General features: G+C 44.6%; 1 protein-coding gene across 1 annotated transcript in view; it reads left to right on the forward strand.

Annotated features, from left to right (window-relative positions):
* Window positions 1-21,134, forward strand: part of LOC119382443 (glutamate receptor 1) — a 68,714-nt gene that overhangs the window by 12,813 nt on the left and 34,767 nt on the right. The window contains exons 4-6 of the mRNA XM_037650144.1: window positions 1,074-1,321; window positions 18,545-18,682; window positions 19,096-19,392. Coding sequence (XP_037506072.1) covers window positions 1,074-1,321; window positions 18,545-18,682; window positions 19,096-19,392 — 683 coding nt within the window. The remainder of the gene's footprint in view (window positions 1-1,073; window positions 1,322-18,544; window positions 18,683-19,095; window positions 19,393-21,134) is intronic.

Below are 21,134 nucleotides of genomic sequence, written 5' to 3' on the forward strand. Positions count from 1 at the left end.
TCCTCTCGCCTTGTGAGCAGCAGCACGCACACGGCAGTCGTTTACGGGACTCTTCATCGGTCGCCCAATAAAGAGTTCCGTATTTACAAGTCTTACTGCACACTACTTCACCGTCACAACTACGTGACAAATGTGTATAGAGAATTTTCGGCACTCAACAGGTGTCTCGATGATTTGATCACGGTGCCGTTATCTATTGCAGGGTACCCCTTCCTGAAGCCGGCTTTTTTTTAGAGGTTGACTGAAGTCTAGTGTTTCTTTTAATGCTGTTTGGTATTACCTACGTAAATATCTCGTCGTTCTAGCGCAGACAAGGAGGTGGTTTTTATCCTTGCGGTAAATCACGTCAAGTATCACCGCGAAGGTTTGCTTTGGCGGGAAAGTACGCTATTCAGCCGTGGAAGTGATGAAAAGTAAGCTAGTACAAGGTTTGCTTGGGAGGCGATTTCGGATACTGCTTTTGGTTCCCCGACTATCTGATTCGGGTTCACGTTACGAGCACGCAGCATGGCACCGTCAGTAATGTGTTCGGAATAATGTGTTCTATATGTGTTCTACATTTGTAACTGACTCCCCTGGTGTCACTCATTTTAAAATGTTCGTGTTCGCACAACTGCAGCGGAAGAAAACAAATAACTTCGTTAGGCTATTTATAGCGTGAGGAAGTGTATCGGTAAGGTATCTCGATATAATGTGCAAGATAGCTAACCGTTCGTCGGCAGTGAACTTCTTAGTGGACACTGAACTAGATAAGCGCTTGTGATTAACACCTATGTGTTCCTCTAAATGAAATGATGTGTTGGTCCCAATACTGTGGGCAGAGCTTGGATAAAAATGTGCGGGCGTGAACGTTCTATTTTAATGGGAACTTTTGCAAGCGAACTGTACCATACCATGTTACTTATTTACTTGTTTTAGTTTGCTATATGTTTTTTTTTCCTTACTTGTTAATTTTTGTTTTAGGGTAACCGTTTTTTCCCCTGCAGAACCTATAGAAATGGAGTAGCCGAAGTGGGCCTCTCCACAGCAGGCCAGTTAAAAGAGAAGAAAAGTGAATGTTAGTGCCGTCGCAGGGCCCTCGAAGCTGCAGCGGCTGCTGAGCCACACGTACCGTGAGGCGGTGACGGTGCGCTTCGTCAAGCGCATCACGAACAGCAGCGACGCCAACGACTTCCTTCGCATGCTGGAGACCACAGACCGTGAGAGCCGCAAACACGTGCTGCTCGACTGCCGCTTCGACGTGGCACGCAGAATCATCGTGGACCACGTGCGCGACATTTACATGGGACGCCGAAACTACCACTTCTTCCTCATCAATCCGGTACGCACGAGCATCGTCGGTACATTTTTCATGCCGAGGTTACGTCTCGCATGTGTGAGCCGCCAGTGATTTAAAGGGGCCCTGCACCCACGTAGGTTTACGTTGCAACGCGTTCCGTCCTGAGATAGATGCAAAATAAAAGGAATTTTCGAGATAGACGCATGCAAACAAATGTTATTCAACTTCCAAATTGAAAATAAGAGCAGACGACAGAAATTGGTCGTATTTCATTAACCGGTGACGTAACAGTCTGGTCCCAATCAAAACAAGGCTTTCCGTACCGGAACGCTGCAGCACATTGTGGTCTTCCTGCCGCAAGTGGGCGCCGCACTTTCAGACGGATTCAGAGCCGCACAATTTAGTAGTCTAGGCTATGTCGGCGTCTAGTCTAGACATAGCCTAGAAAGTAAGTGAAGATTAGTTAAGCATGGCTAATTGTAGCTGAACGTGATTTAGACTAGTTATGCTTAGCCTAGCAATCGATAACCAATCAACAGCTAATCGATAATCGATCAATAGCCAATAAATTCTAGGTAATGCTTGGTTGAGCTTAGCCTAGCCAAAAATGGCTCGCCTAGAAGTGCCTTGGTGATGCCTCGCAAAAAACTTAGCAAACAAGCATCACCTCGTAAAACTTAGCAAAACCAAGCACCACCTCGCAAAACTTGGCAGAACCAAGCACAGCCTCCTCGTAAAGGCCAGGACCAGCTAGGTGCCGGTCAGCTCCGATGTTCCTTGTGCCACTAGAGCAAGCTACGTTCCGACTTTTGTTCCGGTTCGGTGAAAATGGCTCGGTTCCGGTTCTTCACCGGGATGAACAAATATCGGTTCGAACAGGTTTAAACGTTACACATTCGTTTAGAGAAGGTAAAAATACAAAATCAACATAACCTTTCTTCTTTCTCCGCAGCACAAATGGGAAAACACCGAAGGATTTGACCCTTATTTTTGATTCCTGGTGCGCTCTGCTCAACAAAAATAATTGCGCAGACCAAGAACACAAATTCACATAAGTGAATGCTATCGCTCAGCGTCATTTCTGGGCCATTGGGCTAATATACAAAATCAACAAGCCCAAAGTCATACTCTTTTGAAAATAGCCATGCGTGGGGTTTGTTCGGATTTAATTTATAAACTGTTAACTTAGATTGCTGCTTTAAAAAATAATTGCTCACGGTTTGCTTAAGGTCCCTACAAAGAATTTCCAAGATTCGCAGTTTGCATTTGCATCGCCCACAATAAGTTTACATATCACTGCGAATTTAAAATCAACGCTTTCTCTAAAGTGAATCCGCATTGACACCTCATATAAGTTTTCATCGTCGAGAATATGCTTGATGGTCACAAACTTCAATCCCTCACGAGTGAACTTGACGCATAGAAAATGCATGGATAGTGGGGAAAATTTGTAAATAGAAAATTCCAGCGGATGGAGCGATTTTGAAACGAAAACCGCAAGTTTTTTAACACGAAAGTGTTTTATGCCGGTATCCACCAAGACTTCAGTGACGTATTTCCGTCACGGAGATGACGTCAAAAGAATGGGCACGATAAGACGGCAAAAAAAGAAGTTCCGTCAACGGAAGTCGAACCAACGCCATCTTGGTCCGCGACAACAGATGCCGGGCACGCTATCCACTGCGCCACAGTCACACGCTCAGGCAGCTTTACAAACGCGCCTTTTATAACTCACACTTTCTTCTCACAGTGCTCTAAGTCTGCGGGGTGGTGCAGCGCTCTGGGAGCGGTAAAGTGAAATAATGCACCACGACCGTGGCCTCCGAGAGGAGTTCCTGCACCACGTCGTTGCTACGCGTCCGTCCCATTCAGCGCGTTTCCAATAGGGGAAATCCAATTTTGTCAACGCCTTAACACACCGCGAGGTGGCGATTAGACCAAGCGTCGGCTTCGCTCATAGCATCCATCCATACCAAAAATAGCTCTGCGACGCGCGCCTGCTTCGGCTGACTTACAGTGCCTAGAATATGCCTGGCTGTAACACCGCGTTCCCCACTTGCGCTCGCCCCGAGAAAAAAAAATTAAGAACACTTTGTAAATTCCAAAGTGTGTTCGGCAAAAGCCTCTGACCATTCGACTGACTATGCCATGGTATCGGGAGAATGCACATTATTGGGGCGCCTTTCCGAACCGCTTGCCGTGGATACATCACCGGGCTGCTTGGGAGCCATCTGACTAACTCGACTGACTGCTGCTGCTGCCACGAGACGTCTGACGAAGGAGCGTTGCCGCGCGCGCCGCTGTGCCATCACATGATTGCTGAGAGAGTGTGAGGGGGAGAGGCCACAGCTGGCACCGTTACAGAGCATGGACGGGCGGACGGACGCCGCGAGTATTAAAGACTTTCGCCTTAAAGGGCCCCTCACCAGGTGGCATAACAAATTTTAGTTAAACATTGGAAGTGGTTGCCAGCCCAATAATAATAATAATAATAATAATAATAATAATAATAATAATAATAATAATAATAATAATAATAATAATAATAATAATAATAATAATAATAATAATAATCAATCAATCAATCAATCATTTATTTAACGTGCCCAGGAACAACCGTGAGGTCTTTGTGCAGGCGCACGCAAAAAAAAAATCAATAAAAATAAACAATACAATACAGACAGTCTTCAGAAATAAAAAGAGCAAAAACACGTAGACAAAGAGAAATGAACACAAAAGGGGAGGAGTAAAATAAGACAATATGAGAAATATTGAAGGGGAATAAAAAATTAGATTGCACATATACAACTATGCGGAAAGACGGAGAAGGGAAGACTTTGTACATTGTGCCATACTATGTCAAAACAGTGCAAAGCTCGGATAAAAACAATGATTGTGGACTATGAAAAACGTCAAGATCAAGAAAGTTAATATTATAAAGACTTTGTATTCTGTGAACGGTAGAGTGTTGGAAGAAGCAGGCGGGTACATGAAACGGTCTGTTCTCTCTGGTTAACTTACGCGGAATTCGAAAATTAACACAATTGAGAAGTATAGGGCAGGATATGATACTGTGGACTAGCTTGTAGAGAAATAAGAGATCAGAACGATTTCGTCGGCAGTGAAGTGATGGCAGTGATAATGATTCAGCAGTATTTGAACGAGATCGAGAGTCATTTTTAGCAAAGCGATGGTTATATATGCTGAGGAATTTTTTCTGGACTCGTTCAATGGTGTTACCGCTGGATTGAGCAATGCCATTCCATATCACGGACGCATACTCAAGTTGCGGAAGACATATTGCCGTGTACAATTTGTGTAGGGCCATGGGAGACCTGAATTCTCGAGATATTCTACAAACACATCCGAGAGAACGAAGGCCCCGCATAGCAGCACGCTTAACGTGAGAAGAAAAGTTTAACGCGCTGTCAACAACAACACCAAGATCACTGATTTCATAAACCTTGCATAACGGCACAGAATTGACAAAGTATTGAAATGACACGCTAGATGTTTTGCGAGTGATAGACATGAATTTTGTCTTTGAGGTATTTAGAGAAAGGTTACTGCCGTTGCACCATTCGGAAAAAGAACACAAATCTGACTGCAGCAAGCGACAGTCGTTAACTGAATGAATTTCCTTAAATATCTTGATGTCATCGGCATACAAGAGGAAAGAAGAATTACGAATGGCAAAAGAAACATCATTAACGTAAATTAAATATAGGAGTGGGCCTAATACCGACCCTTGAGCGACCCCACTAGTCACTTTATACAAAGAAGAGGTTTGGCCATTTACGGCAACATAACAAGATCTATTGAGCAGATAGCTGTGCAAGAGATTCACAATCGACAAGTCAACGTCAAAGTTCGCAAGTTTAACCATAATCAGTGTGTGGCTGACTACGTCAAAAGCCTTGCTCAGGTCACAGTAGATTACGTCAACCTGTCCTCTCTGAGAAATAGGTGTGGAGATCTGCGTCATGAAACTAGCAAGATTTGTGGTAGTTGAGCGGCCAGCAAGAAAACCATGTTGATTTGGAATCAGTGAGTTTTTCACACTAAAAGACAATATTTTGTGAAGAGCCAGTTCGAAGATCTTTGATGTGGCACATAGTAGAGAAATCGGGCGATAATTAGAAACATCTGTCTTAGAGCCCGACTTAAATACTGGGAAAACACGAGCAGTTTTCCACATGCTAGGAAATGTGGAAGTGTCCAGGCAGTTATTAAATATCGTAGTCAGTACTGGGACAAATATAGTACCATATGCTTTTAGTATGGCGGAGGGGATGCCATCTGGGCCACATGATAAGGATGGTTTTAAGCGCTTAATGCATTCGCTGATAAGATTTTCATCCAGCGACAAAGCACTGGATGAGCTAACTGCCTTGGGCTGTTGTCTGATATCAGTGCTGGAGTCTGAGGCCTTATAAACGGATGAGAAATGTGTGGCAAAACAGTCAGCGACGGCATGCACTTCTACCCCATTTGAGTCTATTAGTCTGAAGGACTCTCCGCTTTTGCTTGACCGTTTACGTACATACTTCCAAAACTCAGCCGGCCTGTCAGAGGCGCTTTTTTCTAAGAATTCAATGTACGAACTATGATCCCGTTTATATAGGCGTTTAGAGAGAGTTCGAAAAAAGCTGAACTCTTCCTTCCACTCGCTGGATGGAGAACATTTAGATTTCCTGTCTGCGTGATCTTTATGCTTCAGTGCACTTATAAGTTCAGATGAGAACCAGTGGGGATATTTACGTTGTTTAGGTTATACTGGGGAATAAAATTAAGCATGCTGCTCAGTACAAGCTCCGTAAACCGATCAACCTGGTCATCAACATTAGGTTTGTCAGTAACCTGTGACCACTCAACGGTGGACAAGTGATGATAGAGGCCCGTGTAATCACCTCGCTTGAACGCAAATCTTGGAGATTTGTTTACGTAACTGCTGTAGCTCGTTGTTTCGGCTGATGCAGATAATCTTACGTTAAGTGGTGGGTGGAATTTGTCCGGACGTACAAGAGAGATGTTGGAGCGGGAAACTTCAAGGGGTTGATCGTTTGACACACACAGGTCTAAGACGTTGCCACTGGAATTGACGACTGAATTATGTTGCACTAGGGAATTAAACGCCAGAAAGTCCAAGAGCAGGCTGCACTTTTTCTCTGTGAAATGATTGTAATGAGAAAAGGTAAGCGTGCTCCAGTCAATTCCAGGTGCATTGAAATCCCCAAGAACAATAATTCTGTGCCCACTATGAGAAGATATCACAAGTTCAATAGAAGACATGACATCGTGAAACGAGGCAGGGGAAATGCTGGGCGGTAAATAGAAGCATCCAATCAACAATTTTTCACGGCGCTCAAGGTTGATTTCTAGCCAGATCGATTCTTCGATAGTTTCTAGGTCTTTCCGTCTAACGGATTTCAGTGAATTGTCAATGGCAATCAGCACGCCACCGCCTTTCTGTTTGGTTTCACTGAAATCTCGGTCACGGCGGAAGGTGGTGTAGGTCGGGGGAAAAAAGTCCGATGAGGGAATTTCAGTGCCGAGCCAGGTTTCAGAAATAGCGATAATAGGAAAAGAAGACGAAAGAACATTAGAGAAAAACTCGAGTGTCTTGGTACGCAGACCCCGAGCATTTGGTAGAATATGTCTACGTTACACGGCACTTTCGATTCCAGGCACTAGCTCAGAGGGATGAAGCATGTCATTGCGCAGCTCCCCACGAAATGGCTTGAAGAGGCATCCGAGGGGCCACATCGAAGGGTCATTCAGGCGTTGTAGCGTGTCCTCGTCAACTTCGATATAGAATGAAGAATATGACTGGAATCTTGTTTGAAGTCGCCGGCAGGAAATGGGAGACATATCGAATGAAGCAATATGTTTTTTGATGTCAGCAGCAGTGGTGTCCGGGCTCAGCTTCGTAACAAAAATGGCCTTTGGCCGTTGTGGCCGTTGTGGCCGCTGAGCTACAGATATAGTGGATGTCTTCAATGCTCCAAACGAGGCGGGTTTCTTCTTTCTTACACCCTCAGTTACCGCTGCAGAAGAGGCTGTCGCAGGCATCACACTGACACGCTCCGACGTGTCTACGTTACCTGGCGGCGAATTCGAAGATGAAAGAATTTTGGACAGAGGTTGTTCAGAGTACGCAGGTTGCTTGGAGGTCACAGATCGGCCAACGGTCACCTGCTCTGGAGGGATCACAGGTGCCTTCACTGACACGGCGGCCGTGCGGCGCGTCAGCTCTTCACGTAGGAAGCGGACCTCTGCACGAAGGGAGGCGACCACACGGGCTTGGTGTTCAACACCGCGGGAATGATCCTTACGGAGGCGCTCGTTTTCTTCGCGTAGTTGGGATACCTCGTCGCTGAGGAACGAGATTCCCTCCAACGCGTCGAGGAGGAGGCGGCGCAGCCCGGCGAGGTCACCACCAGGAGGGGCACACGTGGAGAGGGAACCGGTTTGAGAGCTGCAGTGCTCATCGTTTCACGCCACTGAGTTGTCTACGTTAGGCTTACCAGAAGAACTGCTCAGATCACATAAATTGCAGCAAAATGAGCGCGATCCAGACTTCAGAAGTTGCAGCTCTTCATCAGGCCAGGTTACACACTTCGCATGAACACGTTTAGAACAACTTTCACAGCGGAAAAACTGCTGCTTACCGAAAAACGGGCAGGAGCATAGCAAGCATGCATCCCGACTGGGAGCCATGGTGCGGGACTATAATAATAATAATAATAATAATAATAATAATAATAATAATAATAATAATAATAATAATAATAATAATAATAATAATAATAATAATAATAATAATAATAATAATCAATCAATCAATCAATGATTTATTTAACGTGCCCAGGAACAACCGTAAGGTCTTTGTGCTGGCGCACGCAAAAAAAACAACAAAAATAAACAGTACAATACAGACAGTTTTCAGAAATAAAAAGAGCAAAAACACTTAGACAAAGAGAAATGAACACAAAAGGGGAGGAGTAAAATAAGACAACACGAGAAATATTGACGGGGCATAAAAAATTAGATTGCATATATACAACTATGTGGAAAGACTGAGAAGGGAAGACTGTACATTGTGCCACACTATGTCAAAACAGTGCAAAGCTCGGATAAAAACAATGATTGTGGGCTATGAAAAACGTCAAGATCAAGAAATAATAATCAATCAATCAATCAATCAATCATTTATTTAACGTGCCCAGGAACAACCGTAAGGTCTTTGTGCAGGCGCACGCAAAAAAAAAACAATAAAAATAAACTATACAATACAGACAGTCTTCAGAAATAAAAAGAGCAAATACACGTAGACAAAGAGAAATGAACACAAAAGGGGAGGAGTAAAATAAGACAACACGAGAAATATTGAAGGGGAATGAAAAATTAGATTGCATATATACAACTATGCGGAAAGACGGAGAAGGGAAGACTTTGTACATTGTGCCATACTATGTCAAAACAGTACAAAGCTCGGATAAAAACAATGATTGTGGACTATGAAAAATGTCAAGATCAAGAAAATTAACATTATAGAGACTTTGTATTCTGTGAACGGTAGAGTGTTGGAAGAAGCAGGCGGGTACATGAAACGGTCTGTTCTCTCTGGTTAACTTACGCGGAATTCGAAAATTAACACAATTGAGAAGTACAGGGCAGGATATGATACCGTGGACTAGCTTGTAAAGAAACAAGAGATCAGAACGATTTCGTCGGCAGTGAAGTGATGGCAATGATAATAATTCAGCAGTATTTGAACGAGATTTTTTAGCAAAGCGATGGTTATATATGCTAAGGAATTTTTTCTGGACTCGTTCAATGGTGTTACCGCTGGATTGAGCAATGCCATTCCATATCACGGACGCATACTCCAGTTGAGGAAGACATAGCGCGGTGTACAATTTTCGGAAGGGCATAGGAGAACGGAATTCTCTAGACAATCTGCAAACACAGCCTAGGGTGCGAAGACCCCGCAAAGCAACACGCTTAGCGTGAGCAGAAAAGTTTAACGTGCTATCAACAACAACACCAAGATCACTGATCTCATAAACCTTGCATAAGGACACAGAATTGACAGAGTATTGAAATGACACGCTAGATGTTTTGCGAGTGATAGACATGAATTTTGTCTTCGAGGCATTCAGAGAAAGGTTATTAGCGTTGCACCATTCGGAAAAAGAGCGCAAATCTGACTTCAGCAAGCGACAGTCGTTAACTGAATGAATTTCCTTAAAAATCTTGATGTCATCGGCATACAAGAGGAAAGAAGAATTACGAATGGCAAAAGAAACATCATTAACGTAAATTAAAAATAGGAGTGGGCCTAATACTGACCCTTGAGGGACCCCACTAGTCACTTTATACAAAGAAGACGTTTGGCCATTTACCGCTACATAACAATATCTATTGAGCAGATAGCTCTGCAGGAGATTCACAACCGACAAGTCAACATCAAATTGCGCAAGTTTAACCATAAGCAGTGTGTGGCTGACTACGTCAAAAGCCTTGCTCAGGTCACAGTAGAGTACGTCAACCTGTCCTCTCTGAGAAATAGGTGTGGAGATCTGCGTCATGAAACTAGCAAGATTTGTGGTAGTTGAGCGGCCAGCGAGAAAACCATGTTGATTAGGAATCAATGAGCTTTTAACACTAAAAGACAATATTTTGTGAAGAGCCAGCTCGAAGATCTTTGATGTGGCACATAGTAGAGAAATCGGGCGATAATTAGAAACATCTGTTTTAGAGCCCGACTTAAATACTGGGAAAACACGAGCAGTTTTCCACATGCTAGGAAATGTGGAAGTGTCCAGGCAGTTATTAAATATCGTAGTCAGTACTGGGACAAATATACTACTATAAGCTTTTAGTATGGCGGAGGGGATGCCATCTGGGCCACATGATAAGGATGGTTTTAAGCACTTAATGCATTCGCAGATAAGATTTTCATCCAGCGACAAAGCACTGGGTGAGCGAACTGCCTTAGGCTGTCTGATATCAGTGCTAGAGTCTGAGGCCTTATAAACGGATGAGAAATGTTCGGCAAAACAGTCAGCGACGGCATGCACTTCTACCCCATTTGAGTCTAGTAGTCTGAAAGACTCTCCGCTTTTGCTGGACCGTTTACGTACATACTTCCAAAACTCAGCTGGCCTGTCAGAAGCGCTTTTTTCTAAGAATTCAATATACGAACTATGATCCCGTTTATATAGGCGTTTAGCGAGAGTTCGAAAAAAGCTGAACTCTTCCTTCCACTCGCTCGATGGAGAACATTTAGATTTCCTGTGTGCGCGATCTTTATGCTTCAGTACACTGATAAGTTCAGATGAGAACCAGTGGGGATATTTACGTTGTTTATGTGTGTATTGGGGAATAAAATTACGCATGCTGCTCAGTACAAGCTCCGCAAACTGATCAACCTGGTCATCAACATTCGGTTTGTCAGTAACCTGTGACCAGTCAACGGTGGACAAGTGATGATAGAGGCCCGTGTAATCACCTCGCTTGAACGCAAATCTTGGAGATTTGTTTACGTAACTGCTGTAGCTCGTTGTTTCGGCTGATGCATATAATCTTACGTTAAGTGGTGGGTGGAATTTGTCCGGACGTACAAGAGAGATGTTGGAGCGGGAAACTTCAAGGGGTTGATCGTTTGACACACACAGGTCTAAGACATTGCCACTGGAATTGACGACTGAATTATGTTGCACTAGGGAATTAAACGCCAGAAAGTCCAAGAGCAGGCTGCACTTTTTCTCTGTGAAATGATTGTAATGAGAAAAGGTAAGCGTGCTCCAGTCAATTCCAGGTGCATTGAAATCCCCAAGAACAATAATTCTGTGCCCACTATGAGAAGATATCACAAGTTCAATAGAAGACATGGCATCGTGAAACGAGGCAGGGGAAATGCTGGGCGGTAAATAGAAGCATCCAATCAACAATTTTTCACGGCGCTCAAGGTTGATTTCTAGCCAGATCGATTCTTCGATAGTTTCTAGGTCTTTCCGTCTAACGGATTTCAGTGAATTGTCAATGGCAATCAGCACGCCACCGCCTTTCTGTTTGGTTTCACTGAAATCTCGGTCACGGCGGAAGGTGGTGTAGGTCGGGGGAAAAAAGTCCTATGAGGGAATTTCAGTGCCGAGCCAGGTTTCAGAGATAGCAATAATAGGAAAAGCAGACGAAAGAACATTAGAGAAAAACTCGAGTGTCTTGGTACGCAGACCCCGAGCATTTTGGTAGAATATGTCTACGTCACACGGCACTGTGGATTCCAGTCACTATCTCAGAGGGATGAAGCATGTCATCGCGCAGCTCCCCACGAAATGGCTTGAAGAGGCATCCGAGGGGCCACATCGAAGGGTCATTCAGGCGTTGTAGTGTTTCCTCGTCAACTTCAATATAGAATGAAGAATATGACTGGAACTTTGTTTGAAGTCGCCGGCAGGAGATGGGAGACAGATCCAATGAAGCAATATGTTTCTTAATGTCAGCAGTAGTGGTGTCCGGGCTCAGCTTCGTAACAAAAATGGCCTTTGGCCATTGTGGCCTTTGTGGCCGTTGAGCTACAGATATAGTGGATGTTTTCATAACTCCAAACGAGGCGGGTTTCTTCTTTCTTTCACCCTCAGTCACCGCTGCAGAAGAGGCTGTCACAGGCATCACACTGACACGCTCCGACGTGTCTACGTCAGCTGGCGGCGAAGTCGAAGATGAAAGAATTTTGGAGAGGGGTTGTTCGGAGAACGCAGGTTTCTTGGAGGTCACAGACGGGTCAACGGTCACGTGCGCTGGGGGTTTCACAGGTGCCTTCACTGCCACGGCGGCCGTGCGGCGCGTCAGCTCCTCACGCAGGAAGCGGACCTCTGCACGAAGGGAGGCGACCACGCGAGCTTGTTGTTCAACACCGCGGGAATGATCCTTACGGAGCCGCTCGTTGTCTTCGCGTAGTTGGGATACCTCGTCGCTGAGGAACGAGATTCCCTCCAATGCGTCGAGGAGGAGGCGGCGCAGCCCGGCGAGTTCGTCACCCGGAGGGGTACACGTGGAGAGGGAACCGGTTTGAGAACTGCAATGCTCACCGCTGCACCCCGACGAGTTGCTTTCGCTAGGCTTACCAGAAGCACGGCTCAGATCACATAAATTGCAGCAAAATGAGCGCGATCCAGACTTCAGGAGTTGCAGCTCTTCATCAGGCCAGGTTACACATTTCGCATGAACGCGTTTAGAGCAACTTTCACAGCGGAAAAACTGCTGCTTACCGAAAAACGGGCAGGAGCATAGCAAGCATGCATCCCGACTGGGAGCCATGGTGCGGGACTATAATCAAGATCAAGAAATAATAATAATAATAATAATAATAATAATAATAATAATAATAATAATAATAATAATAATAATAATAATAATAATAATAATAATAATAATAATAATAATAATAATTAAGAGGCACTATATATTTAGTGAATGGATTTCGTTCTCATCCGGTTATTCAACGCGCCAAAGGCATGAACTAACAATCACTCCTTTCCGTTCTCGTAACGACTGCTTCAAGTATTCTTTTTTTCCCACGAACAGACACAGCTTGGAATGACCTTAGCAGCACCATCGTTCGAGCACATTCTTTTTCAGCATTTTCTTCCTTTCTTGATGGCTAAACACAATGAGTTATTTTTCGTATATACTGCGTGTATTACACCTCCGTTGCCTGTTGTTTTGTTTCATTTAAACATGGGAAAAATGCTTTTCTTTGGTGTGTGTGTGTGTGTGTGTGTGGCAAATTATTGTAGTCATCTTCCTGTATATATATATATATATATATATATATATATATATATATATATATATATATATATATATATATATATATATATATATATATATATATATATTGAGTGCCATTATGATATATTTTCTTCATGTATTGTATCCCACCCTGCTAAAACACCGGAAAGGGTTGCAGTACAAATAAATAAATAAATAAGTAAATAAATAAATAAATAAATAAATTATACTTTATTGACATTTGGTACAGAAACAAGTACAAAATTGGCCTGCCAAAGCCTCATTGGGCTTGAAGGGCAGAGCCCACAGACAGCAGACAACATGAATTCATTTACCTAGGACCACTCTAATGCAGATACCTTTTTTTTTTAATCTCTTTCGCGCATACATGCAAACAATAGTCGCGCGTGTACAGCAGTGCATGAAGAAATAAAACTGATGGTAATACATATAACGTCACCTAGCCTTACATAAAGAGCATTATGCCACAAGAATTTTTCTAATCGGCCCATTAGAAGCTGAGAAAAACAATAATTTGTAGCGGCGCGAAACGATGATGGGAGGAGGCGAGCTGCAAACCCTTGCCGCTCGCCCCGTGTAGCCTTCACAAGCCAAATCCCTTCCCTGCCCTCTTCGGTACGCGAGCAGGAGGATCACCAGGGGCGTAGCCTAGGGGGGGGGGGGGGTTCACCCCCCCCCGAATTTTTTCAGTCTTGCTTGCGTATATATACACACACATACAAACACACGCACAAACATACATGAAGTATGGTTGAACCCCCCCCCCCCCCCGAAAAAAATTTCTGGCTACGCCTCTGCACATAACGCATACGCATGAAGACGTCATGCGCACACAATGCCACGAGCGCATGACGTGCCCGAACCAGCCCGAGCACCCGAGACGCGAGCGGTGTTGTGGCGGCGTTCTTCGCGCTTCATCTCTGCAAGTTACGCCGAATGCGCCCTCGCCGATCACTTGGCTTTCAACCTATTACTGAGCACGAAAGCTGCGATTTTTTACGGACGCGAGACTAGCGGTGTGCCGCATGAACATCTAGTTAGACGCGGGAGGATAAATGAGCCTAATGAGCGCTTGAACGTGGCAGAAAATTAGTTTCGTTGTAAAGGGTGGCGTCTGCACGATGCGCAAAGCGCAGAACACGAACGCGTGCGAAACGGAGCTAGATCAGCCTCGCATTTCGCTGCGATTCGCAGTAAAAATCAAAAGAGAAAACGCACACATTCCGTTTGTAACTAACTGACATTCCGTTTTATTATTGCCCTCAAGTTTTAGTCATCCATTCAAGTAACAAATTACACAAACTAAATGACACGTCGTGACACGTCGTGTCACGTCGTGTCAAATAATTATCGCAGTGTCACGTGCTGCTGTTGGCGACGTCAGAGCACAGTCGTCTACGTAGAGGAGCGACGTCACAGCACTACCATCTAGGTGGGCCACTCCACCGTGTACGTCAACCCCTCATTCTCTGGGAGCACGCCCGCGAGAAGAAGGGCAAGCAGCGTTCAGCTTGAAATTTGACCCATTTACGCAGCGCGTAGCGTTGCAAATTTTGGCAGACGTGATCGTGAACGCCCAGTGCATGCATGGCGCTCGTCAGCTCAAAATTGTCCAACTTGGTGAGGGCCCTTTAAAATCGCGGCTGCAGGCACAGGGGAGACACAACGCGTGTTGCGTTTCCCTCTAGTTCGGCCGTGGTGTTCAATAGCTCTTTAACGCGCCGGGGGATGGCGAGCTTAGCCCAAGTTTTGCGTCCAATCAGCGATGCTCTTCTGGCTGTTACACCACTTTTTCTGATTAAGCTCTCACTGTTAACTACTACAGCTACCACAAGGGCATGTTTAATAATTGATCATGGCAGTTAGTCGTCGGGATAAAGTTGTACCACCAAGCGTCAACGTGGGTGCATTCACTTTAACCGGTACGTTATAGCTCTCAAACACCAATAGACATTGGGCAAGCTCTCTTATATCAATATACAGTAAACATTTAACTACATCTGTAAGGACACGTTTTACTTTCGTGTTATACCGGTTCCTAGGACGGAGAGGTCAACCATGTTTTTTGAACACGAAAGTGTTTTATTCCGGGGTCCACCAAGACTTTCATGACGTATTTCCGTCACGGAAATACGTCAACAACATGAACGCCATCACATGTCAAAGAAAAAAAACACTATAAGAAAAAGTTGCGTCCACAGGAGGCGAACCCACGACCTTTCGGCCCACGACGGCTAGCGGGCATTTAGCCCACTGAGCTACCACCAAACGCAACACAGAGGCTACATCGACGCGCCTTTTATCTTTCACACTATCCGGGCTTGTCCTCGTCGTTTGTATGTGTACCGCGTAAAATTTTTGCGCTGAGCAGTTTAATAATGGAATACCAACTAGCCCAATCCCACACTCTACTGCTTTTTGATGGATGGATGGATGGATGGATGGATGGATGGATGGATGGATGGATGGATGTTATGAGCGTTCCCTTTATAACCGGGCGGTGACATGTGTGCCACCAGGTTCGAGAAAAAAATGGGCCGCGTATTTACGTGCTTCGCTGCAAATATCGTCGAAAGACGATTTTATACAAGAGGCGCTGCGTGAGATATGGACACTATCTGGCAACACGTCGGGAAACATGAGCTTGTGCAGAACTCAGGGCCATATCTTCGGCAGAGGGCTTTTTCGTGCGTAGCATCGCATTTTCAGCGCAGCCTAAGAAACACTAGGATCTTCAGAATTACGTATCTATGTATTTTATAGTAAAGGAACACACCGCCTAATACTTACGTATTGATGCTGTGCCTCAGATATGCGTAATATTTGCTTTTTGATCGACAATGTTCACAAGTATGAACGCAGCTACCAGTTCAAGATGGCTGGGCGTTCAGCAAGTGCTTCAAGGGACACTAAAGACAAATATTAAGTTGACCTTGATTGTTGAAATAGCGGTCTAGAAACCTCGTAGTGCTACTTTTACACCAAGGAAGTGCTTATTTTGAAATAAAATTACGTTGTAGTGGTCCGCATCGCTTTAGCGCACTTCAATCACCCTCCTGAAAGCGGTATTTCGCACGTCACTATTGCCGTGCCCAACGTTGCCCGCCTTTAGTGCGCGGCGGCGTGCACTGGCGGCGTGCACCATTCGGGCATCCGGCAACATCACGTGCATGCGGTATTTTGTCGAACTTTCTGTCAGAGCGACTTTCACGAGCGTGCAAATCACACGCGGCAGCACGCGATACCGAAACTATACCACTGAGACGCGACCGCGTGAGCGAAGCAGGGCGCTCGGCGAAGCGCAGTTCGGCGAAAACGGAACTTTTGAACCGCGCGCGCCGTTTCCGATGGCAACGCCAAAGAGGTTCTTTTTTCCATGAATGAAACAGAAACGAACAAGCAGCATTTTATTGCGTCTCTTGATGCACGGAAGGTTCTTCTTTAATTGCAGCTAGTTTGATTACTAGCGATTAATTGTATTCAGACTCTCACACGTCATCGAGGTCACTTCCAAAATGTCCCACTCGTGGCGCTCATCGTGTGATACATTTGGCTTAATTTCTCGGTAAGTAGGGCACTGCTGTTGATAATATTGCCGTTTTAGACGTTGTCATACATTGAGCTTCTACTCTGACATAAATTGTTATTTGCCTTTAGTGTCCCTTTAAACTTTAGCCAGGAGGCTGATTCGTGTGACAGACAGACAGACCAAAATTTCTGCGTGGAAGTATCCCAAGAAAGACTATCGTCTTTAAAAACTTCTTTGCCTCCGCAATTACCTCCGGCAACGCGCCTTTGCTTCGACCGTCCCAATAGGCGCGTTTCCAATAGAAGTGTAACTTCGTCAACGCTTTAACACACCGCGAGGCGGCGGCTTCAGCCCAAGCGAGGAAAGTGCGGAAGCCTCGCTCATAGCCTCCATCCATATCGAGAAATAGCTCTCCGACGATCGCTTGTCTAGTACACTCTATCCTGGCTGTCGCACAGCGTTCCCCGCTCGCCCTGTGAGAATTAAAGGCCAGGCTAGAGAGAAGACACGACGCTCGTCGCGTTTCACGACGCTTTGAGGGAGTGCGTATCGAGTATTAGTGTTTATTATGTGATTGTTGATGCCATAATTGCGCGGGATTCACGATATGTGGTGTCCAGGTATATCTTCACAACTTCCGCTACCGCCATGGTTAAATCATGGCCATGGGCGTTAGTTGTCGGTACGGAGATATGCCACCTGGCGTCAACCTGAGTGCGTCCACATCAAGCGGGGCTATATCCGCCAAACAACAATAGAAAATTTACAAGCTCTCATATACCAATGCTCTATAAACAATCAACTACTTATGTGATGACGCGTTTGACTTTCATGTTCTACACCGATTCCTATATGACGGAGGAATCAGCCATAATTTTTTTTCTTTCCTTGAGTGAAACAAATTGAGACTTTCCGGCTCAGTGCCTGTACGCAGAAAGCGAAAAAAAAAAGTTTCTTTTTTTTGGTTCAGTTCCGCATCGAAGTCCAGCTGGTGGTCTAGTGTTGCTCCTGTGACAGTTGCAGGACCGAACGAAAGACGATGTGTCATCGTGTAACATGAAGCTTCGCCATGTGAAGTCAATCTAGGATATTGTGCAAGCTTTAAATAAAGTATTTCAAGCAACAGAAAGCTACATCTGCAGCAGTGAATTTTATTTTAAGCAGCTAAGAACTTAACTTTTGTTGTTTACTTTTTGTGCGGCCAAAGACTCGCCTGTACTGAGTGTGCACATGCGGTAATAATCGGCGCTTCTTACAAGTCTTTATTTGCTGTGGGTAAAGGTGGGAATAAGTAAACATATTTATGAACGAAACATCAGAAAACGCGCGTCTATTGTTTTTATGTATGCGCGAAAAGATAAAAAAAAAGGTATCTGCATTAGAGTGGTCCTAGGTAAATGAATTCCTGTTGTCTGCTGTCTGGCGGCTCTGCCCTTCAAGCCCAATGAGGCTTTGGCAGGCCAATTTTGTATTTGTTTCTGTGCCAAATGTCAATAAAGCATTATTATTATTATTATTATTATTATTATTATTATTATTATTATTATTATTATTATTATTATTATTATTATTATTATTATTATTATTATTATTATTATTATTATTATTATTATTATTATTATTATTATTATTATTATTATTATTATTATTATTATTATTAGCCGCTATTATTGTCAGACAACATGCCCAGCCAAACCGCTGCGCATTAAAAAAATGACGTGAAAGTCCAACTGAGTAAAGATATGGGGCAGAATCGGCTTTTAGATGATGATGGAGAACGGCCGCCATCCCTGCTCCCCCGTGCGCGCGCCTATGACGATATCTGTTAATTCCAACAGACCTTGCTGCTTCGTTATTCATCCTTGTTTTGCATTCCAGCACCACTGCAGGGTTTACATGTCACTGCCGTGCAGGTTGTTAACGAGCTGACGTACGACAAGATTCCCGAGTTCGCTGCAGTGAACATCACTGCGTTGCGTCTGGTCAGCGAGGACGTTTCGCAGCAGTCGTCCATGGATCCCTCGCAAGAGCCCCGCGAAAAAAGAATCACGGTGTGTGTGCCATCCTGGCCTTTTGTAGCCACGTGGTGTTTTAAGTTTCAGCTTACAGTTTGAAAGATGTGTATCTGAGTACGCTTCTGATAGATATACCTCAAGCACTTGTCACGTTGGTTCATTTAGTGTAAAATGTGGTGTGCATGTTGTTTGATTAGTGGCCGTCACAATACTCGCAGTTCAGGGCGCGACAAGTAAGGAGGTAGCTTTCTTGTAAACATCGCTGGAAGACATTTGTGTTGCGAAATGATGTAAGAGTGGGCGAGTTGGTGAAGGTTCATAGTTTAAAGCAGCGGAAAAGACGGAAGCACAAGACGGAGAAGACCACAGGACAAAGAGCCTTGTCTCTTCTCCGTCTTGTGCTTCCGTCTTTTGCGCTGCTTTAAACATTTGTGCTGATTGCTACGCAGCTAGAAGAGGCACTCATTCAAGACGCGGCATCTCTGATAGTGGAGACTTACAAGGATCTGAAGCTTCGAAGCGTGGTGCCGCACCGGTATTCGTACATCTTTGAGGACCACGATGACGACGAGTCCCTCAGGAGAGGTCCGTCTGCGGCGTTGCAACCTCCGCGGCTCGAAGCCGAGCTGCTTGAGGAAGCCGCTGCCGAGTCGATGCCGCAGTCGGACGCGCCGCACCAAGGCTGCGGAGAGCGGCCGTCGGTGCCGCAAGAGCTCGGCGAGATCATCACTAAACACCTTCGAGGGGTGGGTGCCCCTAATTTGCGCAGTGCTATTTTTACACGTGCCTCCAGCTGTTGATATCACCTGGTGTCTGAAAGGCATACCGGTATTCGATACCATGTTGCATACCGAAGGGACGACACAGAAAGGTCCTCGATACATAGATGGAAGATAGGCAGTACTTGAGGCGTACACTTCTTGTGTACATAGAAACTAGGCATGAAGCGCACTACACCGCACTCGTGCGTCTCAAGCCTCTTCTCTGTCCTTGTCTTAAGCGCTTTTAGTTTCTATCAGGTCTTACAAGCAGGACGAACCTCAGTTCATGTGTAGAGCTGTCAAACGAAAACCCAATCGTTTCACCGTGACCACAAATAGGCCACCATGCTTTCCTATGAAAGAGAGCACGCTTGGGATATTCGGTTTCTAGTATATCCGTCAACTATGAGAAGCAGTAATACTACTTTGAGCGCGCATGTCCCAAGCAGTACGCATGGTAGTTCTTCACGTAAACACGAGAAGACAAAATAGTCTTTAATGCTCCTCTTTCCATTGTACTACTGGGTGATTCCACGAGAGATCGAACACGCCTGTCCGGTTGCAATTTTTGTCTTGCGTGGGTTTTTATATGTTATGTGGGCACATTCAAAGTGCACGGAACTGAAAATTTTATTTCCAAGAAACGCTTCCAGCGCCAAAAAAATATTTGAAGGTGGCGGCGCAGGCCTCCTGTTTTTGCTCGCTGCAATGTTTTCGGATTTCACGGCCGAATTTAACGCGAACTATAAATGATGTGTCGAAATTTTTTTTTGCTGGTTTCAATACGCATTACTGTGAATTACATCCATGCTTTTTTTATGCCGTCCTCAAAAAGAAGAAAATGTGAAAAAATGGCAAACACGGCCGAAATCAAAAAAAGGTCCTGAGTTAGAGGCGTCTTGGCGCCTTTGCTATTTCAAACAGAAACTTGAAAAGAATGTCAACTATAAAAAAGAGCCTTTGCAACATTTATACGGAAGATCATTTTCCTACAGGCAGCGCAAGAAAAGAAAAAAGTAGTTAAAGAAGCGAGTTTTTTTCAAAAAAGTACATTTTCAAAAAATAAAATAAAAAACTCAGGCCTCAATTTTGACAATTTTTTATCGAAGAGCGCTTATGTCAGTGAAAACACCGTGTCAATACGTATGTCCTCATTTGCTTTGTTCACGAGATTTAACGGGCCAAAATTACCCTTGCTGTGTGTGCTCACTTCAGCGCTATTGATAGTTGTCATCAGCTTGCATTGCCCGTAAATCTAGTTTTAATTATTTTCCTGCAGTAAAACTTTGCTCTGGTGTGTTGTCGTCAAGAAAAATGTATTTTCAAACTTTAATTGTGTCTAGCGTGTGCGGGGGTGGGCTGCTGCCGCTCTCTAAAGGCCTAACGCGTACGCAGTTTGCAGCTTACAGCCTCAACTTATCCAGCCAGTATTCGCTAATCAGAAGCACGCGAGACACCGTGAACACATGGTTTAGGTCACTTTGTCAAAACTCTCCTTGCACTCAGAATAAAGCATCTGCATACAGCGAAGGCCAACCTAATCTGTAACTAAATGCCACAGTCAGCAGGCGCGCTGTTATACAGTTGTTTTCTCACTGCCTGCTTGCTTTCTTTCCATTACGTGCATTGTACGCTCTAACCATCTTCCCCATTCGACGCACACTGTACCTAAACAACATTTGTAAAAAGTTAGCTCAATCATTTCCGAGCCGTTTATTTCACTTCAC

This window comes from Rhipicephalus sanguineus, chromosome 2 (assembly GCF_013339695.2).
Source record: "Rhipicephalus sanguineus isolate Rsan-2018 chromosome 2, BIME_Rsan_1.4, whole genome shotgun sequence".
Classification (NCBI taxonomy): domain Eukaryota; kingdom Metazoa; phylum Arthropoda; class Arachnida; order Ixodida; family Ixodidae; genus Rhipicephalus; species Rhipicephalus sanguineus.